The sequence below is a fragment of the Poecilia reticulata genome, linkage group LG19 (genome assembly GCF_000633615.1).
Source record: "Poecilia reticulata strain Guanapo linkage group LG19, Guppy_female_1.0+MT, whole genome shotgun sequence".
Classification (NCBI taxonomy): Eukaryota; Metazoa; Chordata; class Actinopteri; order Cyprinodontiformes; family Poeciliidae; genus Poecilia; species Poecilia reticulata.
In genome coordinates, this window is record NC_024349.1 from 2,447,247 (window position 1) to 2,469,955 (window position 22,709).

The 22,709-nt window shown below is 39.8% G+C and overlaps 1 protein-coding gene and 3 long non-coding RNA genes across 10 annotated transcripts in view; 2 read left to right on the forward strand and 2 right to left on the reverse strand.

Annotated features, from left to right (window-relative positions):
* The window catches only part of LOC103481116 (uncharacterized), a 5,950-nt gene extending 2,751 nt beyond the window's left edge, over positions 1 to 3,199 (forward strand). The window contains exons 3-4 of one of the 2 annotated variants that reach the window (XR_001777632.1): positions 2,055 to 2,206; positions 2,943 to 3,199. This is a non-coding gene — a long non-coding RNA (uncharacterized LOC103481116). The remainder of the gene's footprint in view (positions 1 to 2,054; positions 2,207 to 2,942) is intronic. The other variant, XR_001777633.1, reaches the window with a different exon arrangement.
* A 971-nt stretch (positions 3,200 to 4,170) lies between these two features.
* The window catches only part of capn15 (calpain 15), a 54,589-nt gene continuing 36,050 nt past the window's right edge, over positions 4,171 to 22,709 (forward strand). Inside the window, exons 1-2 of one of the 3 annotated variants that reach the window (XM_008436407.2) lie at positions 4,171 to 4,469; positions 4,570 to 4,632. Coding sequence is in view for 1 of the 3 variants with exons in the window: in XM_008436405.2 (XP_008434627.1) it covers positions 10,658 to 10,836 (179 nt within the window). In the remaining 2 variants the exon portion in view is untranslated. Of the gene's footprint in view, positions 4,470 to 4,569; positions 4,633 to 10,578; positions 10,837 to 22,709 lie in introns of those variants that run through there. The other 2 variants (XM_008436406.2, XM_008436405.2) reach the window with 2 other exon arrangements.
* LOC103481115 (uncharacterized) lies at positions 5,982 to 6,213 on the reverse strand. The gene is made up of 2 exons (XR_536230.1): positions 6,133 to 6,213; positions 5,982 to 6,042 (listed from the first exon to the last, which is right to left on the reverse strand). It is a non-coding gene; the product is annotated as an uncharacterized LOC103481115 (long non-coding RNA).
* Positions 8,014 to 11,718, reverse strand: LOC103481114 (uncharacterized). Of its 4 annotated transcripts, none has more exons than XR_536228.1 (5): positions 11,428 to 11,718; positions 10,727 to 10,814; positions 10,502 to 10,583; positions 8,300 to 8,376; positions 8,014 to 8,165 (listed from the first exon to the last, which is right to left on the reverse strand). It is a non-coding gene; the product is annotated as an uncharacterized LOC103481114 (long non-coding RNA). The 4 variants fall into 4 exon arrangements; XR_536227.1 differs by having other exon boundaries at positions 10,206 to 10,583; positions 10,727 to 10,843; XR_536226.1 differs by having other exon boundaries at positions 10,720 to 10,843.

Genomic DNA, 22,709 nt, shown 5'->3' on the forward strand with positions numbered 1-22,709 from the left:
AACGTGATCCTCTGATTGGCTCAGCAATGTAACGTGATCCTCTGATTGGCTCAGCAATGCAACGTGATCCTCTGCAGCAAGTGATGACAAAGCGGGGCGTCATCACGACTTTACACAAGTGTGTCTTTACCTCCGCGGCAGACGCTCCGCCGAACCCCTGAGACAGACTCATCGAACCCCTGGGGTTCGATCGAACCCAGGTTAAGAACCACTGCTTATGACAGCTATGCCCCACAATGCGCTCCATCAACCATTTGTTGTGACCGGGAAGGTATAAAAATGTGTTTTTGGTGCATCCATAAACCTATACTCATGATAAACATTAGATACAGCAGCCCAGTATATATTTTCCTCATGTATAGATACAACCGCTACGCACTTCACCGCCGTTAGCTCCGAACTAGCCGCTAGCCAGCAGCTCCAGGACTAAGGCCTTGTATTCCAGTCATTTTAAGGATGCTTATTTGTCCCAACAAAAATTATGAAAACCTGGACATTATCACCAATCAATAAAATCCCCACCGATCCCTGGACTGAAATTGGAAAATTGGACATGTTATGCTGCTAGCAGTACTTAGCATTCGTCAGCTACTCTTAGGCGGAAGTGAGATCTTTTGTGCGACATTAATCATCACCCGGCTGGAACGCGTTGCGCTAAATAGTAAAACATAATTTAACGAAGATTAATTTGAGAAATTGTTATAGTTATAGACATAGCGAGTCACAAAACTTAACTGAAAGATTTAAAGTCCAAGCACCCAGGACTCTTTATTTTCCTGAGATGTGTGAAACTCTATGTCTGGTTTATTGCAGCCATGCTTAGCGTCAACATCTAACGAAATTGCATAGTTGATTTACTCCAAACAAGAAGATGGAAATTTGCCTAATGTACGTTTTCTTTTCTTTGTTTTATTCTTTTGGCAACATTTTTAAGTTTGCTCAAAATGTACAGGAAATAACTAACGTTAACTGGAACGTCGTTACCTCGGGCGTGACGTCAAGCCCAGCTGGACTCTTATGGCGCCCAAAGTCGCGCCATTAGAGTCCACACTGGTTTTGGTATGTGGGTATTTTTTTTTATCAAAAATGGAAGATAATACATTTAAATTCATACAACCCTTTTTTGTGGACAAAAATTAATTTTCTTTTTTTTTAAAATAACAAATAATAATAAGTGACTGGCAAAGAGTATGAGAAAATTAGCGCCTTTTGCATGCTTTAATATTAATATGAATTGTTATCAGAAATAACAAAAGAAAAAAATAATTGATAGAACAACAACTTATAATAAATTGAAAATTTAAATGCTAATTTATTTATTCATTTTTATTTCTCTGAAGTCATGCGGAGGAATAAATATTTCATTCTGTCCAGAGTTTGGACTGGTTTGATTTTCTTTTGCTATTGAAATTAATAGAAACAAAATCTCCAATAAAGAGAAATAAAAATATGTAACAAAGACCTCGAGTGAGCCGTAATTTTGTAACCTTCTTGTACTGTGACTGTAGGAGGCGCTGTTTTTTTCTGTACATCTGAAAGTTGTCATTATTTTTTCACCTCTAAGCAAACATAGATGGACAAGATGTTTAAGGAGTTCAAATAAGGGAAAGTACTTTCAAAAGAGAAAATACTGGAAATACTCACTCCTACCACATAAGGACAGTTAGTGAACATAGCATTTCAGTTTAATAATTTGATCTTTAACATAAAGTAAAAAGAACAATTGATATTAGTTCCCTTATCCCATGCATTTTTATTTTTATTGCTTTTTCCTTCTTTATTTACATTTTTCTAAATCAGATTTCTCCTTCAGAGTTATTCAGCTGTGGTTGCAGCTTGGACTTCAGAAAAATGAGCCAACAATAAAATACATGGAATCATTTCGTAAAGCAGACCTTCACAGGGAGTACTTTTTAAAAATGTTGATCCTGTGGTTGAAATCAATACCTCCTTGTGTGCTTATTGTCATTTGCTAGGAGAAAAACAAATCTACCTGGATGGCACCTTTAATCACAGAGCTCCCTCACTCTGACCCTTTGTTTTATTGTCTCCAGTACCGGCAGTATGTCATGCAGGGCCTGCAACCCGCAGCAATTAAAGTTTAATGGGTGTTAGACTTCGTTTCATTATCCAAGCAGCTGAAATCTTCCTAATCCTTCGAACCCCCCTGGTTCAAACAACCTGGGTGACACCGGCATTAGCAAAGGTAATCCAGACTCTCTACAGTTTCACATGATACATTTCATCTTGAGAGAACTTATTTTGCATTGATGCGTAAAGAATCAGTATAAAACCCAAATGGGTCCCCATGCAGCCAAGGCTTCTGGCTTACAGGTGGGAAAAGCAGAAGCAGGGTGTCATTTTGGAAAGGTTTGTGTTTATTCAGATAAACGTTACAGTAACACGTCCTGGATGACACCACTTCTTAGCTGCCTCATTTGCTTTTGCTTCTCCTTTTTAAATCTCTGTCTGGTCGTTAGAAAGCAGACAGACGTTGGAGCCGTGGATAAGGGAATGTCATTTTATTTACATTTTTAGCAACAAGGCAATTCAATGTGCTTCACATGAATTAAAGGAAAACAACAAAATAACAAAAGAAAAAGAAAAACGAAAAGTAATCCACAATTTATAAACTAATAGAAATTTCTCTGAATAAACTAATAGAAAAGAAAAGTAAAAGTATAAAACTACATATTGGTTGCCATGTTTAATAAGAATAAGTAATTAGTAATTTATAGTATTTTTCTCTGGATTCTTGTTCTGATAAAACTAGATGTTGGTTCTTCATGTTTGATTCTATACTTTCTAAGTTTGTTCCAGTTTTTTAAACTGACAAGAGTTTTTCTCCTATGTTAAAAGTTTAATACTAAATGTTGATGTAAGGTCATGAGTAGTTTCTCTAGATTCTAAGTTTGTTCTAATTATATATAATCCTTTTACAGCTGGAAACCATTGTCCAGGCCACATAAAGATGGCTACAAAGTCGGCCTTCTGTCACCTGAAGAACATTTCCAGGATTAAAGGACTAAATGTCCCAACATTCATTAGTTATTTTTTTTAGGAAGTCTTCACAAATATTCCTAAAAAGTCAAACCTCCAGCTGCAGCTGATGCAGAATGCTGCTGCTGGCCTTCTGACTAAAACTAGGAAAATAGAGCACATCACATAGTTTTGCATAGTTTGCTTTTGATTAATAATAATTGGAACATCAATAGGGCTGCACAGTGGCGCAGTTGGTAGAGCTGTTGCCTTGCAGCAAGAAGGTTCTGGGTTCGATTCCCGGCCTGGGGTCTTTCTGCATGGAGTTTGCATGTTCTCCCTGTGCATGGTGGGTTTTCTCCGGGTACTCCGGTTTCCTCCCACAGTCCAAAAACATGACTGTTAGGTTAATTGGCCTCATCAAATTGCCCCTAGGTATGAGTGTGTGTGTGCATGGTTGTGTGTCCTGTGTGTCTCTGTGTTGCCCTGTGACAGACTGGCGACCTGTCCAGGGTGTACCCTGCCTCTCGCCCGAAACGWTAGCTGGAGATGAGCACCAGCAACCCTCCCGACCCCACTGAGGGACAAGGGTGCAAGAAGATGGATGGAACATCAATAATTCAATCTGTATTCCAACTTTTCTTTACTTTTCTCCATTATATCATTCAAATTAACTATTTTTGTCTGTTTTTTTTTGTTTTCTTTATGTAAAGCACTTTGAATTGCAGTGTTGCTGAAATGAACTATACATATAAATTTGCCTTAATATTACATGTGTAGTAGACTCAGCCTCACACGATGCAAACACATGTATTACCAGTAGATGGCGCTACACATCCATCGTCTGAAATGTGGGTGGCCCAAATACACTTACAAGCAATAAAATGCTTAAAAAAAATAAAACCAAACAAGACTTTTACAATATGAGATTGCAATTAAATCCACATGTTTTAATAAAATATTTTTTCACAGAGTCTGAATTAATATATTTGTTAATAAGAGCGACGGAGGTCATACCCGGATATCCTTGTTAAAATATCAACATGGGAAATGGAGTTTCGCCATTTTCCCATTCTTCAATCCACGTTACGTCGGGGAACGTGACGTAGCTGAACACATACAAAATGCGCCCCTTAATGTTTACCGACGCTTGCGTCACGTAGCCGCAAAGTTACGCAATTTACGTACGTCCGAGTCCGTATTTTCTCCGTAGAGATTCCCCCTTCCTTCCTGGGCTGATTGAGGTAAACCTACGCGGTCGCATCATTATCGCTAATACCTGACGGAGTGGAAATAAACGGAAACATTTTACGTGCCTGACCGAAACCTGTGAGGTATGAGGCGGCCGCGGGGCGCGCGCAGCTGAAACCCGGAAGGGTTAAAGCGACCGAATTACGAGCAGGAGAGGAACTTAAGGTCTCCATGGCTGTGAAAAGTTAACGAAGAAACGACTGAGAAAACGGGAATTATTCGTCCCTGTCCGACTCCAGGTAAGAATAAAGGATACTGGAGAGGAGTTCAGGAAGTAAACGGCTGTGGAGGAGTATCGGTAATGTCGGCAGAATGACTGAAAAGAGTCTTTGTTTACAGTGTCCCCCCGGTGTCTCCGTCTCAGCAGGATTGGACACTTTGTAGCAGCTCTCTGTAGCTGAGGTTGGTGGTAGTCTTACAGCTCTACAGTTTGTTCACTAATAAAATCAGCTGTGCCTTAAATAGTTTACAGCCCTGTACCAGAGGGACGAATCGGTCCACAAGTAACTCCGAGCTAAATTGGATAACATTGTTATTATATGAATTTATGTTGTGTATTATTATAGGAATGATTAATGAAGCTTTAGTGCCGTTTATCTTCAGTACGTGTTTCTGTTTTGGGGTCAATGTCATAGAAGTGCATTTATTTACCTCTACATTTGCTCTTCTTTGCCTCACTTTCACTCTCACTGTAGTCATACTGAACAAATTAGAATGTTATTGAAAAGTTCATGTAATACAGTGACACATTTTTTATAAATGTATTACAAGCAGATGGTTTAGAGGTTATTTTCAAGAAGTTTCATTTTCTAATTTACAGAATATGACTAATATGGAAATTAATTCAAGTTCTGCGTGTTTATGGTTTTCAAAATTGATTAGTGGTTTTTAGCTTCAGCATTTCTTGATGTTTTGGGTAATATCAGGTTGATATTTCAATTTCAGCAGTGCATTTATTCACCTGGACATTTACTTTCTCTTTAAATGTCCATGAGCTCGCCTTTTTGGTAATGGAGTCCACTTTTATTCATTTTGTTAATGTATGTAGTAGTATGATAAATGAAAACAAATTCAATAATTTTCACTTGCATCATTTATCCTTTTTCTCTTTTTCGACCAAAAACTGGGTGATAAAAGTCTCCAGTCTGGTGATTTGGTCTCAACCGGCTCTTATTTTGAAGGACAGTTTTGTTTACGGAAACTTCATAATTCATTTTATTTGTTGTTTCTGGTTCGTTTATTTATTTTGCATATTTAAAAAGTCTTCCAGTTCCAGTGTTAAATGCTCATCATAATTTAAAGTTGATTGATCTGTAAGAATGTATTATTACTTGAAAATGGTCTCAAAACAACAATATTATCGTATATCGGAAAAACTTCTGGGACAATTTATCATCCAGCTAAATTTGGCCTATATATTTCAATATGTATTTTACTACTAAACGTGTGTTGGTATGTGTGGAAGCTCACGCATGTTGTGTTTTGTGTAACCCGGTTTGGTAGATAAGTTGCTTATCTGGATGACGTGGTGAAACTAAACAAAGTATCTTGATTTTTAAGAAAAATCTGAATTATTTATATTAATGCTTCAATAACAATTATTCAACATGCTCGCTGGATTTTGAAAAACGGTATTTCTATCAAATTCATAACAGTTTCTGTGAACAGTTGATGTATGAATTTAATTGTATAGATGTAAACTGAAAGTAGATAATCCAGTTGTTTGAAAATAAATAATAAATTAGGCTTAATTAGTTTTGCGGCGGATGTAAGGCGGGCGTTTTAATGTCTTTGTACTGCTTGAATGGAGGCCTGCTGGGAAGATAAGGGGGAAAAAAGAGTCCTGGGTCACTCAGGGTATTTGGGTGAAAAAATCTGCAATGTACCATGAAATCAGCTCACATCCTCGCTTCCCGTCCCTCTGAGAACCGACATGAAACCCGACCGCTCCCTCTGGCACCGGCGGTGTCAGCTGCTGCATCTTCCAGGGGGACAGGTGCTTCTCAGACAGGTGCATCCCTGTAACAAAGGGCTGCTTAACTTTGCTTCATTTTTTTTTTTTTTTTTCCTCCCCGCCATGTTTAATCCCATAAACTGTGCAAGCAGCTGATTTAGTAATGGAAGTATTTTTGAATTCTGCTGATTGTGGGTGTGCTTGAGAATTTTCTTTCGCCCAAATACTGTTGCGTAAGTTTTGTCGTTTGTTAGAGGAATAGAAAGGATTTGCCTACAGCGATACTCATCTCAGCAGCCTCAGAGCGTTGCAACCTGTGCTTAATTTCTTAGTTTTATTTCTTTATTCTTCAGTCATTTTCTAACCATTACTTACACAAGTCAAAAAAGGCACAAAAAAAAAAAAAACACAAGACCAAACTCGTAGAGAAATACTAGTTTGGTTAATCCTAGACTGAAAAATGCGTATCTTCAGTTTGTTATCCACAAAGGATCATCAAAATCAAAGCAGAAGAAAGTTTTCTGTATATTTTTCTAACATGTAATCCCAGCTGAGTCTGTAACAAACTCATAAAAGAAAACATTGTATTTGTTCAGCAAATGATTCCCTTTAATTTAAGTAAAATTGGTTTTAATATTCATAATGACCTTTAGTTTTTTTAAAAAAAATAATCCATCTCTTAACTTGTAGCTACTTTAATTTTGAACCACTTTTGTATACAACTTAAAATGAGTTAAATATGTGCTCTGATCACAGTCAACACTGTTCTCAACTCTTTACATTATTCATTGTACTTCCCCATAAGTAAAGCTTGTTCTCTGGGATTCCCAGCAGAAGTTTTAGACCAGACAAACCAGTTTGAGTCGATGATTTAGCAGTTTGTCCAGGCGATACTCCTGCAGCACCTATTTATGCAAATGAGCAGCACTGGTTACTCATTTGTTGACTCACTGCCTTGTAGGCTACAGAGATGCATAGGAAAGCGTGTGGTTTGGTGAGGGCTTGTGATGTGAATGTGCATTATGTGCTCGATTTGCTGTTGAGCGCCGGGTTTGTCGAAGAAATGAGGCCAAGGGAGACACTTGAAGTGGGAGAGAGCGCGGAGGACAGGAAAAGTTTGACGGCTTCTCTCGGTAATGTGCAGCGACAGTTGAGCAGTGATGAGTGTCTGCACTGTCCTGCCTGCGTTTAACCCTTCGCTGCACCTCCCACCGCTGAGGCAGTGCCGGCCCACAGCAGAAGCAAACTAAGCCGCTGCTTGTTTAATGAGATGCAAAGTTGAAATAATGACATTAGGGACGCAAGTTATCGATTATAAAGTTGATTTATAGTGTTGATCATGCAGTGATTTTCCTAAAAACCTGAATTTTCTCTTGTTTTAAGACGGTTGACCATCTCTCCATAACATAACGGGCAACATTTTTTATAACATGCTGAATAAAAATAAAAAAACAATTAAAATTTAACATTAGTTTGTGTCAGCTGTTTTCAATAGTGGCTGAATAAACAGAAAATTGTGGTTTTCTGTCATTGAACTTTGACCTATTTATAAAATATAACAAATCAGGAACCGCTTAAGATACTAAGTAGAAAAATAAAAGATGAAAAGAATAAAACGAACAAAGCAGAAATGTTCTTATAAAAAGTCTGTCCGTCCAGAAGAGATCTACTCTATTAAAAAAAAATAATAGAAAAGTAAAAGTAAAAATCTACATCTGTTTAAAAAGGGAGGATATTTTAATTTTATTTTATCTCTATTTATTCGTTTATTTTTTGGTCTCATATTGACCCAGGCATAAAGTCAAAGAGGAAAAAAAACTTGTCCAGACTTTATTTATATATTTTTAATTCATTCATCAGAATATCTTCTTTGCTGTCAGATAAGTGGGATTATTAAAGTAAGCTGTTTTTACTCGGGCAGTGATGAAGGAAGTCTTGAATTTTCGTGAAGCCTGCAGCAGAACCAGCAGCTGAAGGTTGTCTGCATGAAGAGACAACAACCCTGATGAGCTACTGACAAACCGCATTACGCTTTTCTTCCTTATTATTAGCTGGAAGCACTTTATGAAGTTGGACTTTTACTTCCTGTCTGTCACATTTTTAATAAGTCTTTACCTGAAGTGCAGACCTCTGACAGGCGATAAAATCACTTTCCCTTTATCTCATTTTATCTGCATTTATCTGTGGATGCACTGAAATGAAAAATTGGGTCAATATTGTTCTTGTGGCCAAGAACCAATATTTATTGATATTATATACTGCTCAAAAAAATAAAGGGAACACTTAAACAACACAATAAAACTCCAAGTAAATCAAACTTCTGTGAAATCAAACTGTCCACTTAGGATGCAACACTGATTGACCCGACGAGGGTCCCTGTTGTCAATCAGTGTTGCTTCCTAAGTGGACAGTTTGATTTCACAGAAGTTTGATTTACTTGGAGTTATATTGTGTTGTTTAAGTGTTCCCTTTATTTTTTTGAGCAGTGTATTTCACTACATTTTTGACGATAAACGATAAACAAACAACCAAACTCATAGATCTGCAGTGAACCACAAGACTAACCACATGCCACAAACAACAAGACTGAAATAAAATATCAGGTTTTAATATCGACTAAATTTTACAAATCAATCTGATATGTAAAAAGAAAAGAAAAAAAACATTTATAAATAAACCATTAAGTTTAACAGAGGTGGTTGTTGCAGCGATGAGTGAAACTGGAATTGGTTCCCCTGATCAGACTCTGCCCACGGCCCCGTTCAGGTCCGGACCGGCTCTGAGGTGCAGCCTGTTCTTCCTGGGAAGTGGGAGCCTTCGTTGCGGACAACCTGTGTCTGGAAGCCACCACTCTGGGATCCCATTCACATCAGGCTCTGGCTCGGCGTTCAGCTTTTATTTAAATCTCTTGAACGCAGCCCCGCAGCTTTTCTCTGCTGGCAAAGGCCAGTGCGCATGCGCTCTGCTGACACTCCAGTAATCCGCTGGAGGAGATTGCATCCACTGCGCTCAGGCTGCGACCAGTGAGGGAGAATTAAAAATGATGGAGGAAATGTGGAATTGGAGAAAGGCAGGCTAAGATGTTCGGACGTTATTATGGGACGGAGCGGAGTTTCGCGATGAGCAACCGGGACGGGAACGAGGATGAATCCGAATCTAAGACAGCAAGGCTCGGCTTGCGAAGATGAGAAACCCGCAGACAGGAATGAAGCCGGCAGAAGATAAGAGGTTTTCTCTGGGATCTGTATATCTGTGGTACGTGGACGCAGGCGCAGAGCGGAAAGCCAGCAACACTGCTGTTAATTATAAGGCTAAAGTGGACCGGCGCGCTGCTTTCCTGATCACCTAATTACAGGTCGATACGTTGTCTTCTGTCCCATCATCCCTACATCCAAATGCACACTGTGAAGTTTGTCCTCCGTGACAGTTTCGCCGTAAAGACTCTCGGCTCCGTCAGCCGCTGCGCCTCGTAGAGATGACGGGCAGACGGGTCCAGATCAACCCGAGCCAGCCTGCAGGAACTGGACCGGCTGGGCTCCTGGCTGCGGGATCAGACAGAAATTAAGCTGCGGCTCTCAGACAGAAACACCAGGATCAAATCCCCGCTGTTGAGCTGGCAGAGGACCGCAGCGTGACACCCAGCACCCACTCCAGCCCAACCTCTCGGGCAATTTGTTGGATAACTCTTGAGGTGTAAATAACTTTTTGACTCCCTGATTTATTTTAACCAGAAGGAATCCCCACTTTAAATATTTGTGACATTACATGTTCTCCTTCAGAGAAATGCAGCTGATATGCTGCTTTTAAATCTCCATAACAGCTGTTCCTCTGCCGGGATGACTGAAAGGGGAGACTGGGATATTTGCATACTTGTTGTTTTGCCAAAACCCCTCCCTTGAAATCCAGTGCATTAATTTCCTCCAGCTTCCCTTGTAAATAATTCTTCAGGCTACTTTCACTTCTAACTTTCAGCCGCTCGAGATGCATGTCGTGTTAAAACTCAACAAACAGATTTATGTACCTAAATATTCCAGGTGTTTAACGCTGATTTTCTGAGCATGTCTCATAGAGAAGACAGGAAGCGCTTCCAAGGACTTATCATACGCTATGTACAAGATTTGCTGCAGAATGTCGCAAGCCTAAAAGATGCAAGCAGAGAATTGCAAGGCTTTGCATCAGAAAAACTACATTTCAACCTCTGGAATCAGTAAAAATGCTCCAACTATTCAGAACTTTTCGCATGAACTCTGGGAAATGCATCCGGCTTTGGATCGTCTACCTGCAGATCACCAACATTTGTGAGCAGCCCGTTTGTACCTGAGCCCAGGAGGAAATCTGTGCTGTGTTTGAGGACCTCGGTGTGCTCCACCTGCTTCAGATCTGGATCCCTCGTCAACTTCTGTGTTGCAGGGAAAACAGAAGCGAACAGGTATCAGGAAGAAAGCCGGGTCTATTTTACCTAAATCTGTGGAGATGGGGAGCTCGGCCTCGTCTCTCGCTGCAGAGACCGAGTCGGACCATGGCTTTGGCAGCACCTCCTACCCGTCGTCGCCCCCTGTGGGCTGGCTCAGAAACAGCCACAGCAGTCCGGTGTGGGGAACCACCTTCATCACACGGCAGCACCAACAGCCTGTGCCGCACCGAGAGCGCAGGTAAGAACTATTAAATGAACCAGAAAATTGCGCAGTTTGAGATTGCGAAAATAAATTCCCCATAATTTATTTTAGGATTTAAAAAGTTTTTGCGCAATGAGGTGGCTTTTCAGCCATATTGACCCTTTGCAGCTACGTCACTCAATCATTCGAGACGCCATGATGGACGTCAGAAGTGAGGGACGGGAGTATTGAACACAGCGACTGAGATTGTTTCCCCCAAGTTATTTTTGCCAGTTTATTCATGACTTCTGCTTATTCGAGTCGAGATAATTTGCCTGTGAACGTAACACACCTGATGGCGGGATTTACAAGTTTGAAACGGCTAGCTTAGGAAACCGACCCATGACGTGTTGATCAAATTACCGACTTTGCCTGAATTCACACCAAATTGTTTATATCACTACGTCATAAACAGGTGCACGTCCAAAAGACGAGATGCTAACCAGATTTTTCCATACATGCTAGGCTACATGACGGTGCGGCATTGTCTCCATGGTTACCAACGGCTAGTACCTTCTCTAAAATGCAATATTTGATGTTTTTCTAATCATACTTGCTTATAAAGTATATGAACATTAATCTTCTTACCTTGTAAAAAGTTTTCGCTGCAAATCCGGGATTACACCGAGGGCTGACCGTCATTATGACTGACTGCTGTTATCCATCGCCGCAGTATCTTTCCTCATTAAAATTTATAAAAGAAAATGACAGGTTTGGTTTTTATCCATGTCTGTTTGTGCATGCTATGACCATTTTAAAGTGAAATCAACTATATAGAAGCGATATTAGGTTACAGATGTCTGTTTTTAGACTGGTTAGAAGCAGATTGGTTGTTTTTGTCGTTGATCTGTCATGGCGGAGTGGGATATCTGGAGTGCATTGACGAATCACGTGATCAACAGTCGAAAATAACGAAGAAGACGACCGGAAGTAGTCTTTTTATTTGTTGTTTATTTATTTATTCATTTATCTTTTTCCCTTTTCGGACAAAGTGCAGCTGGCCCCACCAGAGCGCTCACAGCATCGTTGTTTGTTATTCTAACATTCTTCTGTAAAATCCCAAGTCTTGTCGCTCCAATGCCTGAACAAGACGCACCATGATTGAGTTGTGAATATGTCTTATTGAACTGTGTACATCTGTCGCTGCCAGGATTTTTAATGACACAAACAACCTTATTCTCGTTATTTTAAGTTCTTAGTTAATGCAAAGACTGCAATCGGGTTTTCTCGACATTATATATACAAAGATTTGCACACATTTTTATTAGAATGGCATCTATTGAGTGCACTCCGGCCCAACCGGGTCTGCTAGAGATACAAAGAATATAAACTTCTTTGAGGTATCTTCCCTGGATTTCTTGGACACATTATGGTGCAAAGTGGAATATTTTGTCTCCTCCATTGATTTGAAAAATACTTTCTGACCAAAGCCTCTTGAGTGAAGGATTCAGTAACTCCCTTTGCCATGGATCCCTCTCACTGGTTCACCAGAGCTTATCTAATCAAAGCCTTCATTTTGATGTTTGGCCATGATGCACCCAAAATCTGGCTAAGCCGGATTAATGAAAGCAAAATCCCACCTCCTTCTACAGCTCAGCTAGATGACGCTCGCAACGATTTAGGAGGTTTTTAGTAGATTGCCTGTGCAGATAGACCTAACCTCTGAGAGCTCAATAAAAACAATGTACAACCAACAACAACAACAAACCAGGACTAATTTGAAAATGAGTTGGATGATGGTCTTTTTGTCTGACTTTTTGAGCTGCTTTAATGCAGTTTTTCTACTTAAAGTATGAATGGCCATTGGAAACACGTCCATCTCTAAATAATCCAGTCCACGTTTGACCCGTCTCTTCCACTGGCTGTAATCTACGTTTGTCCTGATGCTGAGAAACGGTAGCAATGATTCCAGAAACTTTTTAAAAGTATCTTATTAGAAAAGATTGGTGGTACTAGTTTTCTAGAAAATTTCTCAGACTAATGGCAGAATTTCAGTTTTTGGCGAAAATGTACTATTTTTTTTTTCCATCTACAATGACCCTGATACATGTAGCAAAAATCCCTCACGTTTTGGATCTACAGTAAATATTATTTGATTGACATTAGGTCGTTGTTTGTTTTCAGACTACAATTTTGACCCATATGGCAAAAAGTTGGGACACCCCTGATATTCAGGAACCCTTAACACAATGCCGCCCTGGGTGGTAGCCATTCTTTAAGGACCACCACTATAAGCACATTAAGGAAAAGATGTCATGTTCATGCATATTCACAATCAAATGAACCTGCTGTGTTATCTGTGCTGTGGTTAAAAGTTTCTAACTTTTTCTACGAACAAACTCGGCAGCTGATTGACTGGCCGATGCGTCTTTAAGGAGCCACACTATTTGTTGGAGAGACGTTGCGTTTCGATTGACTGGATTTCTGAGTTTTACTGCATTAAAAGATTTGCTGTTTCAACAAGAAGTAGCGTATGGCAGTAATCCGTCGTTCCAGTGGCTGCTTCCTGAATCCCAGTCAACATACTGAAAGAGAGGAAAGCTTTGAATGTGCAGCTCGCAGCTCAAACAGCACTTTGGACTCATTTTCCTCCAATAGGTGCTGGAGGAAAATGAGATCTTCTCGACCACCCTCACAGAGATTTGTTTAGAAGCGTTTCCTGTTTTTTATTTATTATTTCGTTTGCTTTTTTTGGTCCCGTCTCCCCGAACGAGAGCAGGCAGTTTATATCGACCGCCTGAAGTGTATTGAAGTTGTTGCTGAGTCACTCAGGGCATCATGGTCTGGTTGTTAGTTATTGATTTTCAGAGAGCCCGATCACATTTCCCCACAATGGATGTCATTATTTATTCAGCATCCGTCTCCAGTTGGGCTTTCATCTTTCCTGATTCCTGCTGTCAATGCTTGCCTTGTGGGTTGCTCTACGTTTAACAGTAAAGGCCGTCCTGTCGTGGTCAGGAAGATTATTTTTTTTTAAATCCATCCAGACAGGTCTTGTTGTATTTGCTCGGAGTTTAAGCTCAGATCCATCAACCACAGCTCGATTTATGAATGAAATGGATGCTCCTGTCATCAGACTGGCTTTGCATCACTCAATCAAGGTCTTTTTCTTTGTTTGCCAGACTCCACTGCCTGTCAGCAGTCAGACTGCACTCTGAATCCGCTCAGCACATCAGTGTATGCATATACATTAAGCATGTTTGGAAAATCAAGCATTTGTGGCCCTTGGAGTCATTTTCTGTGGCTCTCAATACAAATTTGGCCCGCCCATCACAGGTATAGATGCAAAGTTTTTATTTTTATTCAGGATAAAATTATTACCAACATAATACACATAACAGTGGCACAGTTGGTGGAGCTGTTGCCTTGCAGCAAGAAGGTCCTGGGTTTGATTCTGCATGTTCTCCCTGTGCATGGTGGGTTTTCTCTGGGTACTCCGGCTTCCTCCCACAGTCCAAAAACATGACTGTCAGGTTAATTGGTTTCTATAAATTCACCCTAGGTGTGAGTGTGTGTGTGTGCATGGTTGTTTGTCTCTGTGACAAACTGACGACCTGTCCAGGTGACCCCGCCTCTCGCCCAGAATGTTAGCTGGAGAGGCACCAGCAACCCTCCCAAAAAATGGATTGATGGATAATTTTCTTACAAAAGGAAATGTTAAGTATAACGCAAAGTATTTGTCTTTTCATAACCAAATTTTTCATAAGTAGAATCACATCTATGTAGAAACCTTTACTGAAAAGTAAAAGCTTTATTAAACTCGATGAAATATAGCAGATGGCATTTTCAAAGGAAGTGACTCAAAACTTTTTCGTCTTATAACAGGATAAAGTTGAAAACTAGATGAAATTTCTTTTAATTTTAAGCCACTTTTCTACAAAAAAAAAAAAAAAAATCAAACAGTTTAATTGCTTGATTTTATTGTAATCTTTCCAAAGTTTTGACAGAAAGTTTGTACACCCCTGTCCTACAGGGACACCCAGCCATGCATCATGTAGAGTGTTGGATGCAGTAGCGCTCTGTTTTCCGCTCTGCCTCGCTCTCGTTCACACACCGCTGTGTGATCCTAACCACGTTAGGCAAGCTTTGCTGAGCTGTGACAGAGCATGAAATATAGAAACAACAGAACACTACGAGCCCGGCTTATTTTCAGCTGCTCTCTTCCAGTTTCTTCTCTAATAAATTGTTCCATAAAACATTTTCTCTCAACTTTTTTTTCCTCTTATGCTTTTCCAACCCTAGATTGCATTTGCTCTCTAGTCCTTGGGGTGTTTTTCATATTTGTATTTTTTTTTGGGGTGGAGGGAGTGTTTACTCCTGAGGAAAGCCAACTTATTACACAGAGCTGCAGTGTTTCTTAGCTTTGGCTCGTGTTTTAATTGAAGCGCCACAGTGTAGTTCTGCACATTGTTCGGGGAACAATGCTGCTTTGATTCACTTTACTTCAGCAACTACCAGCTAGCGTCTTTCTCTGCCGATGTCCTTGAGACTCTGGAGTCTTTCCGGAGCCGGTCCTCGGTGCCCGCTCTGTCCCGGTGTGATGAATGTCGCTGTTTATCGCCGCTCCATCCACCGGCTCTCCTCCGTTTAATTGGATTGAAACCGGTCCACTTGGGCTCAACAAGCGTGGTCACTGGCGGTGTTTATGTCGAAATTATTTCAGTACGTCCTCCTTTCCGATTGCCTGGCTGACGAAGACGGGTTCTAGCCGGGACAGCCCGGTCGTCTCCAGAATAGATTTGGCAAGCAGCAGTTGTCTTAAAGTGTGGCTGTATTTGGAAAACAGAGCAGCGTGAAACAGAAAAAAACTAGCCTGTTGGCGCCGCCTCTGACATGATTCCAGATTTCCCCGTCCTTGTTGCCATGGAAATCTGAAGCATATGCTCAGTAACCTAATTCCATCAGGCCCCAGACAAGACCGCACATGGCAAACCTGGCAGTCTGAGGCAAAAAGCGGAAACTGCTGGCAACCCGCACATCTGCAGACGCCGGTTTGTCAAAATTACTGCAAACTTTTACTTAGGCGGTCCGGTTCAGTCCGGGTAGCTTGTTTCAAACCCCTCTTACTGCTCTGTGTTCAGGGGTCATCTGCTCATCAGCAGTAAATAAATCTTTACTTTGTGTCGATGTGAGAGGCATCTGTCTGGCTGATGGTAGTTTTCTGTCAGACTCCTCAGATTCAAAAGCCTCCAGGAACTTTATATTATTAGAGCCGCAGCGGACGACAACGCTGTCATCCTCTTCCTCGTCTCTGGCTGCGTTGCTGCTTCTTGCTGCTAACGCCAGCTGAAGCCCGGTCAGACAGCTTCCTCTGTTTAAAGATTCAAACGTCTAAAGCTGTCTCCACCGCTGACAGATTCACATTTCAAAAATGAGCTCTGCTCCTGAAATATTCACTGAGGGCAAAGCCAGGGGTCAGATGCTTCACACTCTCTCTTAACGGGACGCCATTTATTTCCTTTTCCAGGCTCCTAGTTAAAGTAAAACAACTTATTTATTGCTCTTAGTTGTTAACGGCTAATATCAGAAAGCCTGATATTAGGTGGTGTAATATGGAGTGGAAGCAACAGTGGGTTTAAGGCCTGCCTGGCCCCCACTTGTTGCTGTACACAGCCAGTGTAATTCTAGAAAATCGCATAAAGATGACCTCAAATGGAGCCGTGACTTCTCTGCATCCAGAGGCGTTTACTGAATAGCGAGGAAGTAGGTCAGCTACGCTAGCTTGACTTTGACAACCTTAACATGTACATGTGCTGTGTAATTCAGTGTGTTTCCGTCCATTTAACACTAAAATAAGGCGACACACACACACACCTGCTGTCTGACACGTAACCATTTTTCCCTAAACACGTTATCGCAAAATAAACATCAAGCTTGAAAACACCGTAGCTAACCGAATGTTTACGTTGCGTTGTTCTTTGTGAGGGAAACGTCTGCATGTTTTTTTTTATGCTGACGTTCCTGATGGATAATAATAATAATAATAATAATCTGTACCATTTTGTTCGGTTAGCGCAGCGCTGTCGTAAGTCAGTTGCCATGGCAACGGGTGCGTGTGCACAAAATACGAGTCAGTTTTGAGTTGGTCGTTCGCCTGTTTCTCAGCCTTATTTCTCCTCTTTGTTGTGGTCCAATGCAGCTGCTGTAATAAAAAAAAAAAAAATAGAAAAACAAAGGCTGGATTTATTTCCTCGTTTGTTCGTAAAATGCCACAATATTCGCAACAGTCATCAAATACGATGGAATATTTCACAAAGTATTCATAACAGAGCGCCTCGTCTTACAGGTCCTGAGCTGTGATCCAAATTTTTTATCATTTTTATTTAGAACAGAAAATATAAATTACATTCTGCATACTAAATATTTGGAAAGCTGCCGAATTTACTAGGTGTTTGTTTTATATTGGGCTAAATTCTATGCATCAATAACAATAAATGTTAATATAAAACCCGTTATTAAGCTATTTGTGAATAATGAGAATCTCATGCTAACCTTTACATTTTCCTGTTAAATAATCTGATATTATCCTAGGAATATAAAATGAGCATTCTCTGGGAATAAGTGGCTCCTGCAGCATCCTGCTCCTCTTTTAATGTTCTATTTTGGTAACAGAGAAATGCTTGTTCAGTTTTCTACAGCCGTCTTGGTGCGTAGCGTCAACCGAGGTTATGGAGGCCTGATGTCTTTGCCTAAAGCTACTCCTCCTTCAAAAGAGCTCTTGTAACGCTGGACTTTTCATCCCGCTGTCCCTGCACCATTAAATTATTTCTCCGAGGTTTGTCTGCTCATCACGTTATTAAAGCTTCCCCAGTTATCTTTGGGCGTCCCTTGTGACTAAGACGTCACTGACATCAATCCTTTTGTATCACATCACCAAGTTTCAGTGTGTCATTATAGGAGCTCTTTGTCTAATGCTTAAGTCTTGGCTCTAGACTCTTCCTGCAGATGAGCAGCAGTTAGTGGCTCCGTTCCCAACTTTTTTATAATTTTTGCATGTCATTCTGGACCGTTATCGGCTGATTAATGACTCATATCAGCCCCTCAACTTATTACCTGCAGGATTGGAAAGACGCCTTTCAAGGTAAAACTCATTTCTGTGACCCAAACAGTCCGGATCCTCTTAAAGAGACGGATCGATGTTTGGTAGGAGTAAATTATTAAAGGAAAAGGTTGCCCCCAGACAGGCTTCACGCATTAAAGGGCGCTACAATAAATCTACACAACAAGATTCATACCCTTTGTTTTATCGTACTGCAGCCACAAACTCTAATGTGTTTAATTAGCTCTGCATTGCAAAGTAGAAGGACAATATTAGATGTTTTTTACATCTTTTTTAAAGTTTTTACAAGTAATAAAAACTGTGATCTCTTTTATTATGCTGTAGGTTTAGAGTAAGCCTTTATATTAGCTCCAACCATCTTCCCACCAACTGTGACCCACTTCCTCGTCCCTGTTGAAGAAAAGCTTCCCCCCAGCATGGCGCTGCTGTCCCTTTTTCTTTCTCTGGTTATGGTGTGAGTTGGGTAACATGCAGTGTTTTTTCACAGTGCCTAACATTCTGCATGTAGGGCAAAATGATCAGCTACAGTCTTCCTTCTGTTTGTTCCCTACTGCGCTGCCACAAAAGTCAACGAACAGTTGTCAACAGATGTTCCCACCTGGTCTACGGATCTGTGCAGCTCTTCCAGAGTTACTGTGGACCTTTTGGCTTCTCTTCTGATTGTTGCTTCAACCTGTCAGCTGTCAGTTCATGTGTTGAACCTTTTGTGACATGTTCAAAGCTCGGCATGTTGTTTCAGGACTTTTAGGCTGATACTCGGTTTTGTTCGGGACTAAAGCTGCGTTCACACCAAACACGTTCCGCACATCAAAAACGTGTCGCACGCTTGACATTTTGCTCTAGATCTGCTTCAAAATCGCTCTAGACTCGCGTTGGGACAAGCTGTTGTTTCCTGTTGCCGGTCTATTTGTACAATAATGCATAAAATTGAGAGGGTGACACCAAAATATTATGTAGTGAAAACTTCTGAAATTATAACAGAGGCTCGGATGTCTTTGCTGAGACAAAAAATGTTCAGAAATGTTTCTGTAGAAGAAACGGCGGTGGCAGCTGATAACGGCCTGACGTGCGTTGGAGACTTTTCTCCCTCTCCTGGTTTCTTTGAACAGTGGTGGATGAAATATTGAGAGAATTTAGGTTTTATTTACTGAAATCAACAGAATGTTGCATTTTCAGCTGCTGCGATTCACTTCACACTGCACTCTGTCAAACTAACCAAACCTTTTGAAAGTCCTTTTCCCCTCCTCGCCTGTGGGGGCGCTGCACCAAGAACAACTGAAGGAAGCGACATGAAAACCTCTGAAGAAAACACTTCCTTCTTCACAAAATGCAAACAAAAATGGCATCAGATTTTAGCAGTTGTAGGATTTCTCTTTTGGTAAAAAACCACGAGCCATTTCTCTCGCTGCTGCTGGGCCAGCATGCTTGTTTGAGCTGTATTTACCCAGCATGCCTTGCGCCATAGCCATAAAGTCATAAATGCTTCAGGAAGGAGCTTTGTGTTCATTTACAGGAAGTGGGTTTTATATTCACAGTCTGTCCTAAAGAAACATTAACCTCTGAGTTTTGCTTCATTTCCCCAATAACAAAACAAAAAAACCGAACAAAGAGCTGCCTATGGAAAGTAATTTTGCAGATTAGTATATTCATCAATTATTATTCCAGTCCTCATTCTTCATTTAAAGTCAATTTTTTCCATTTTCTGCTCAGTTGTGCTCCTTGTAGCCTCAGTATGTGTACCAATTAAGTTTCGTTTTTAATTTAAAGTTCTTTACTTTTCAACTGAAATGAACCTTTAGTGGAACAACAAGCTGAAATAACGAGGCCGTCTGAAGACGATGCAGCTGATTAAAAATCCCCACTCTGCATTCCTATCACCTGCAGCTATAAAACAGGTGATTAGGTCACATCTGGAGACATTTCCTCTAAATGAACTCATCCGGTCTGAGCTTCATGTAAGGGCTGAGTAATCCCTCTTAAGCTGTTTTTTAAAAACTGGTAGCAAATCAACACAATTACAGGTAACAAGACCGTAACGTAGCCTCCCCCTTTTATTTTTATTCTTAAAATTATTTATTTAAATAATACCACAAATCTGTTATAAATATGCCGTATTTTCCAGACTACAAGTCGATTTTTTTCAGAGTTTTACTGGCTATAATCAGGTGTGACTGATATATATTATACTGTTTGACTTGAGTAAACCAGGGGTGTCCAAAGTGTGGCCCGGGGGCCATTTGTGGCCCTTGGAGTAGTTTTGTGTGGCCCTGGGTGCACTTTACAAATGGAGTTGATGTAGATGCAGACAAAACATTTTTTGTATGAGATTTTTAATGACTAATTTATATCACAAATAGAACATTTTAGGTACAAAACAAGTGTTTTCTGTTGTCCATTTTAATGCCATATTAGTGACTTTTTACTCAAAAACAGACCCAGTACTTCAGTTCAGTTAAAGGTTGTGAAACCCAGTTTGCATTTTTGTTGCTGGGAATAAACTTGTCACAATAAGCAATTAATCAATTAATCACCGATAAATTAAAATGAGGTTGATTAATTTAAATTTTTCTAATTAAACATAATCCATTTATTTATGAATTTGGTTGGGTGGAGTTTTATTTCCATTTTTATTTATAGTTTTTGTTGGTTGTGTTACTTTAAAAAAATTAATGTTATTTAGTAATTGAAAAGACCAAACTTGCATTATTATGACTTGAAAATTGTCTCAGAACAATGTTATTGTTCATCAGGGACAATTTAACGTCCAGTAAAATTTGTTGTTGTGAAAGGCATCGCTGGGAAAAAACCAATAATGACACTTTTTAAGACTTTTTATTAAAATAGCACCTTAATTTATTTTTTTCCTAACACAACTTCCAAAAGAGGAACTTTTGTGCTCTCAACATTTCTCTCCAGAACACTTTGAGACATTTGTACGAGCAAAACTGACAAAGGGTCTAACAGGTGATCGTTACATTAACGAGCAAGAAACAAGTGCCATGCTGACAAAGTGCCTAAATCCCTCTGCCACATGAGCGCTGGAAGCTCTTTACATGCTAACGGAGCTTGCCAGCAGTAGTGCCACTGGTACATTAACTGCAGTTTAATCATATTTTCAAATTTATTGATATTTATTGACGCTCTTATTGAACAAACAGTAGAGAAAATAGCAAAAATCTCAATCCTGACAATACGAACAGTGATTTTTAAAACATTAATTGTAATTTATCACAACGATGAATCTAAATTCCTATCTTAATAGGCTTATTTACTTATTTTCAGTTTTCTTTATATCGGCTCCACCGGCATGAGAATAAAATAATCTCAGCAATAGGTGTACTGTTGGTTTTATTTTTGGTTTCTGCAGAAAATCACTGTAGGGCAAGATTAAGGGATTCAATTTGATGCTTAAGTTTTTGTAACTTGTTCCACACTGGGTCAAATGTTCGTTCTTTCCCTCGGATCCTGATTGCAGACTTCCTGAGGTCCAGTAGGGTCCAGTCCTGCACGGGTCAGCGCTGTTCTACAAGCGCAGACAGGCCCTCCTCATTATTAGGCCATAACCTTTAATGATGATGCACTCACCCGTCTGCTTTTATCCACCTTTTACTTTGCGGTTTGGCTTGTAATTTATCGCGCTCTGCAGAATGCGGCTTTTAGCTCGAGGGAAACGTTCCAAGTTCTATTTGTACAAACATGAAGTCACAGTTTGTTAGTGATTGCTGCCAAGTTAGTTTCTTTTTTTTTTTTCCAAAGACAAAAAAAATGAGTCAGTCTCAGCAGCATCTGTGTGCAGATTGAAGAAATTCAAATGATATTTGTATGAATATTCGCCTGCTGTTTAACAGACGAAGAGAATATAACGAGTTGGATTTTTAGACTGGATGAATCCCAGAGTTTTGGTTGCTTTGCTCCTTCATTTTAGTATTTTGTACCCGACTTGTTTGGGCTACAAGATGGAGCCATCCTCCATGGAAGGCTACCAGCCATACGTCAGTTTGTACCTCCTCTAAAATCTGATTTTAAAGTGATTTTCTGTAACTGCTGCTAGTTTTTTGTGAGAAAATGTGAATCCAGAACTCCAATAATAATAATCAGCTGCCTGTAGGATGCTGATGGTTATTTAGCTCTAACTTTTCATAGGAGTTAAAAAGCCTTGATAAATATCAGGAACACAGTCTATGGAAATGCAGTGAAATATGAACATAGAGCCGTTTAAGAACTGCACAGTCGCTTGTGAATAGCTAAAATCTGTGAATTCAAATGTTTATTGAAAAGATTTCATTCAGACAAGCATTTACATTTATAAACTCTTATTAAAGAAAAATTACAAGCAATTAATAATAACGGATGTAAAGACAGAGATGAGACTTAAAAGCTGCCCCAGCTAATAAAAATGCTAATAGCTGCATATTTTTATAGAAGCTCCTGCGTGTTCAGCCAATCAGCACCAACGAAAATAAATGATTTTCCTGGATTGGCTGCTTTGCAAACTCCAGCCAATAGCGTGTCGAGTAGCATTGCACTTTTATTTAAAAAAAAAAATAAAAAATTACATATGTTGTACTTTTGAAAATACACAGTTAAATAAATACATAGTGAAGAGTTAAAATCATGTTTTTATAGTAATTAATCTCCATATTGTATTACAGTACTGAACTACCAAAAAAAAAAACCATAATCACATCGGTTTGTTAAAAGAGAAGTAATTATTTTATAAATAAATTGGTAACACTTTATTTGATGGGACTGACATGACGCTGTCATAAAAATGACATGATAACCTGACATAAACATGAAGGAGTCTTTA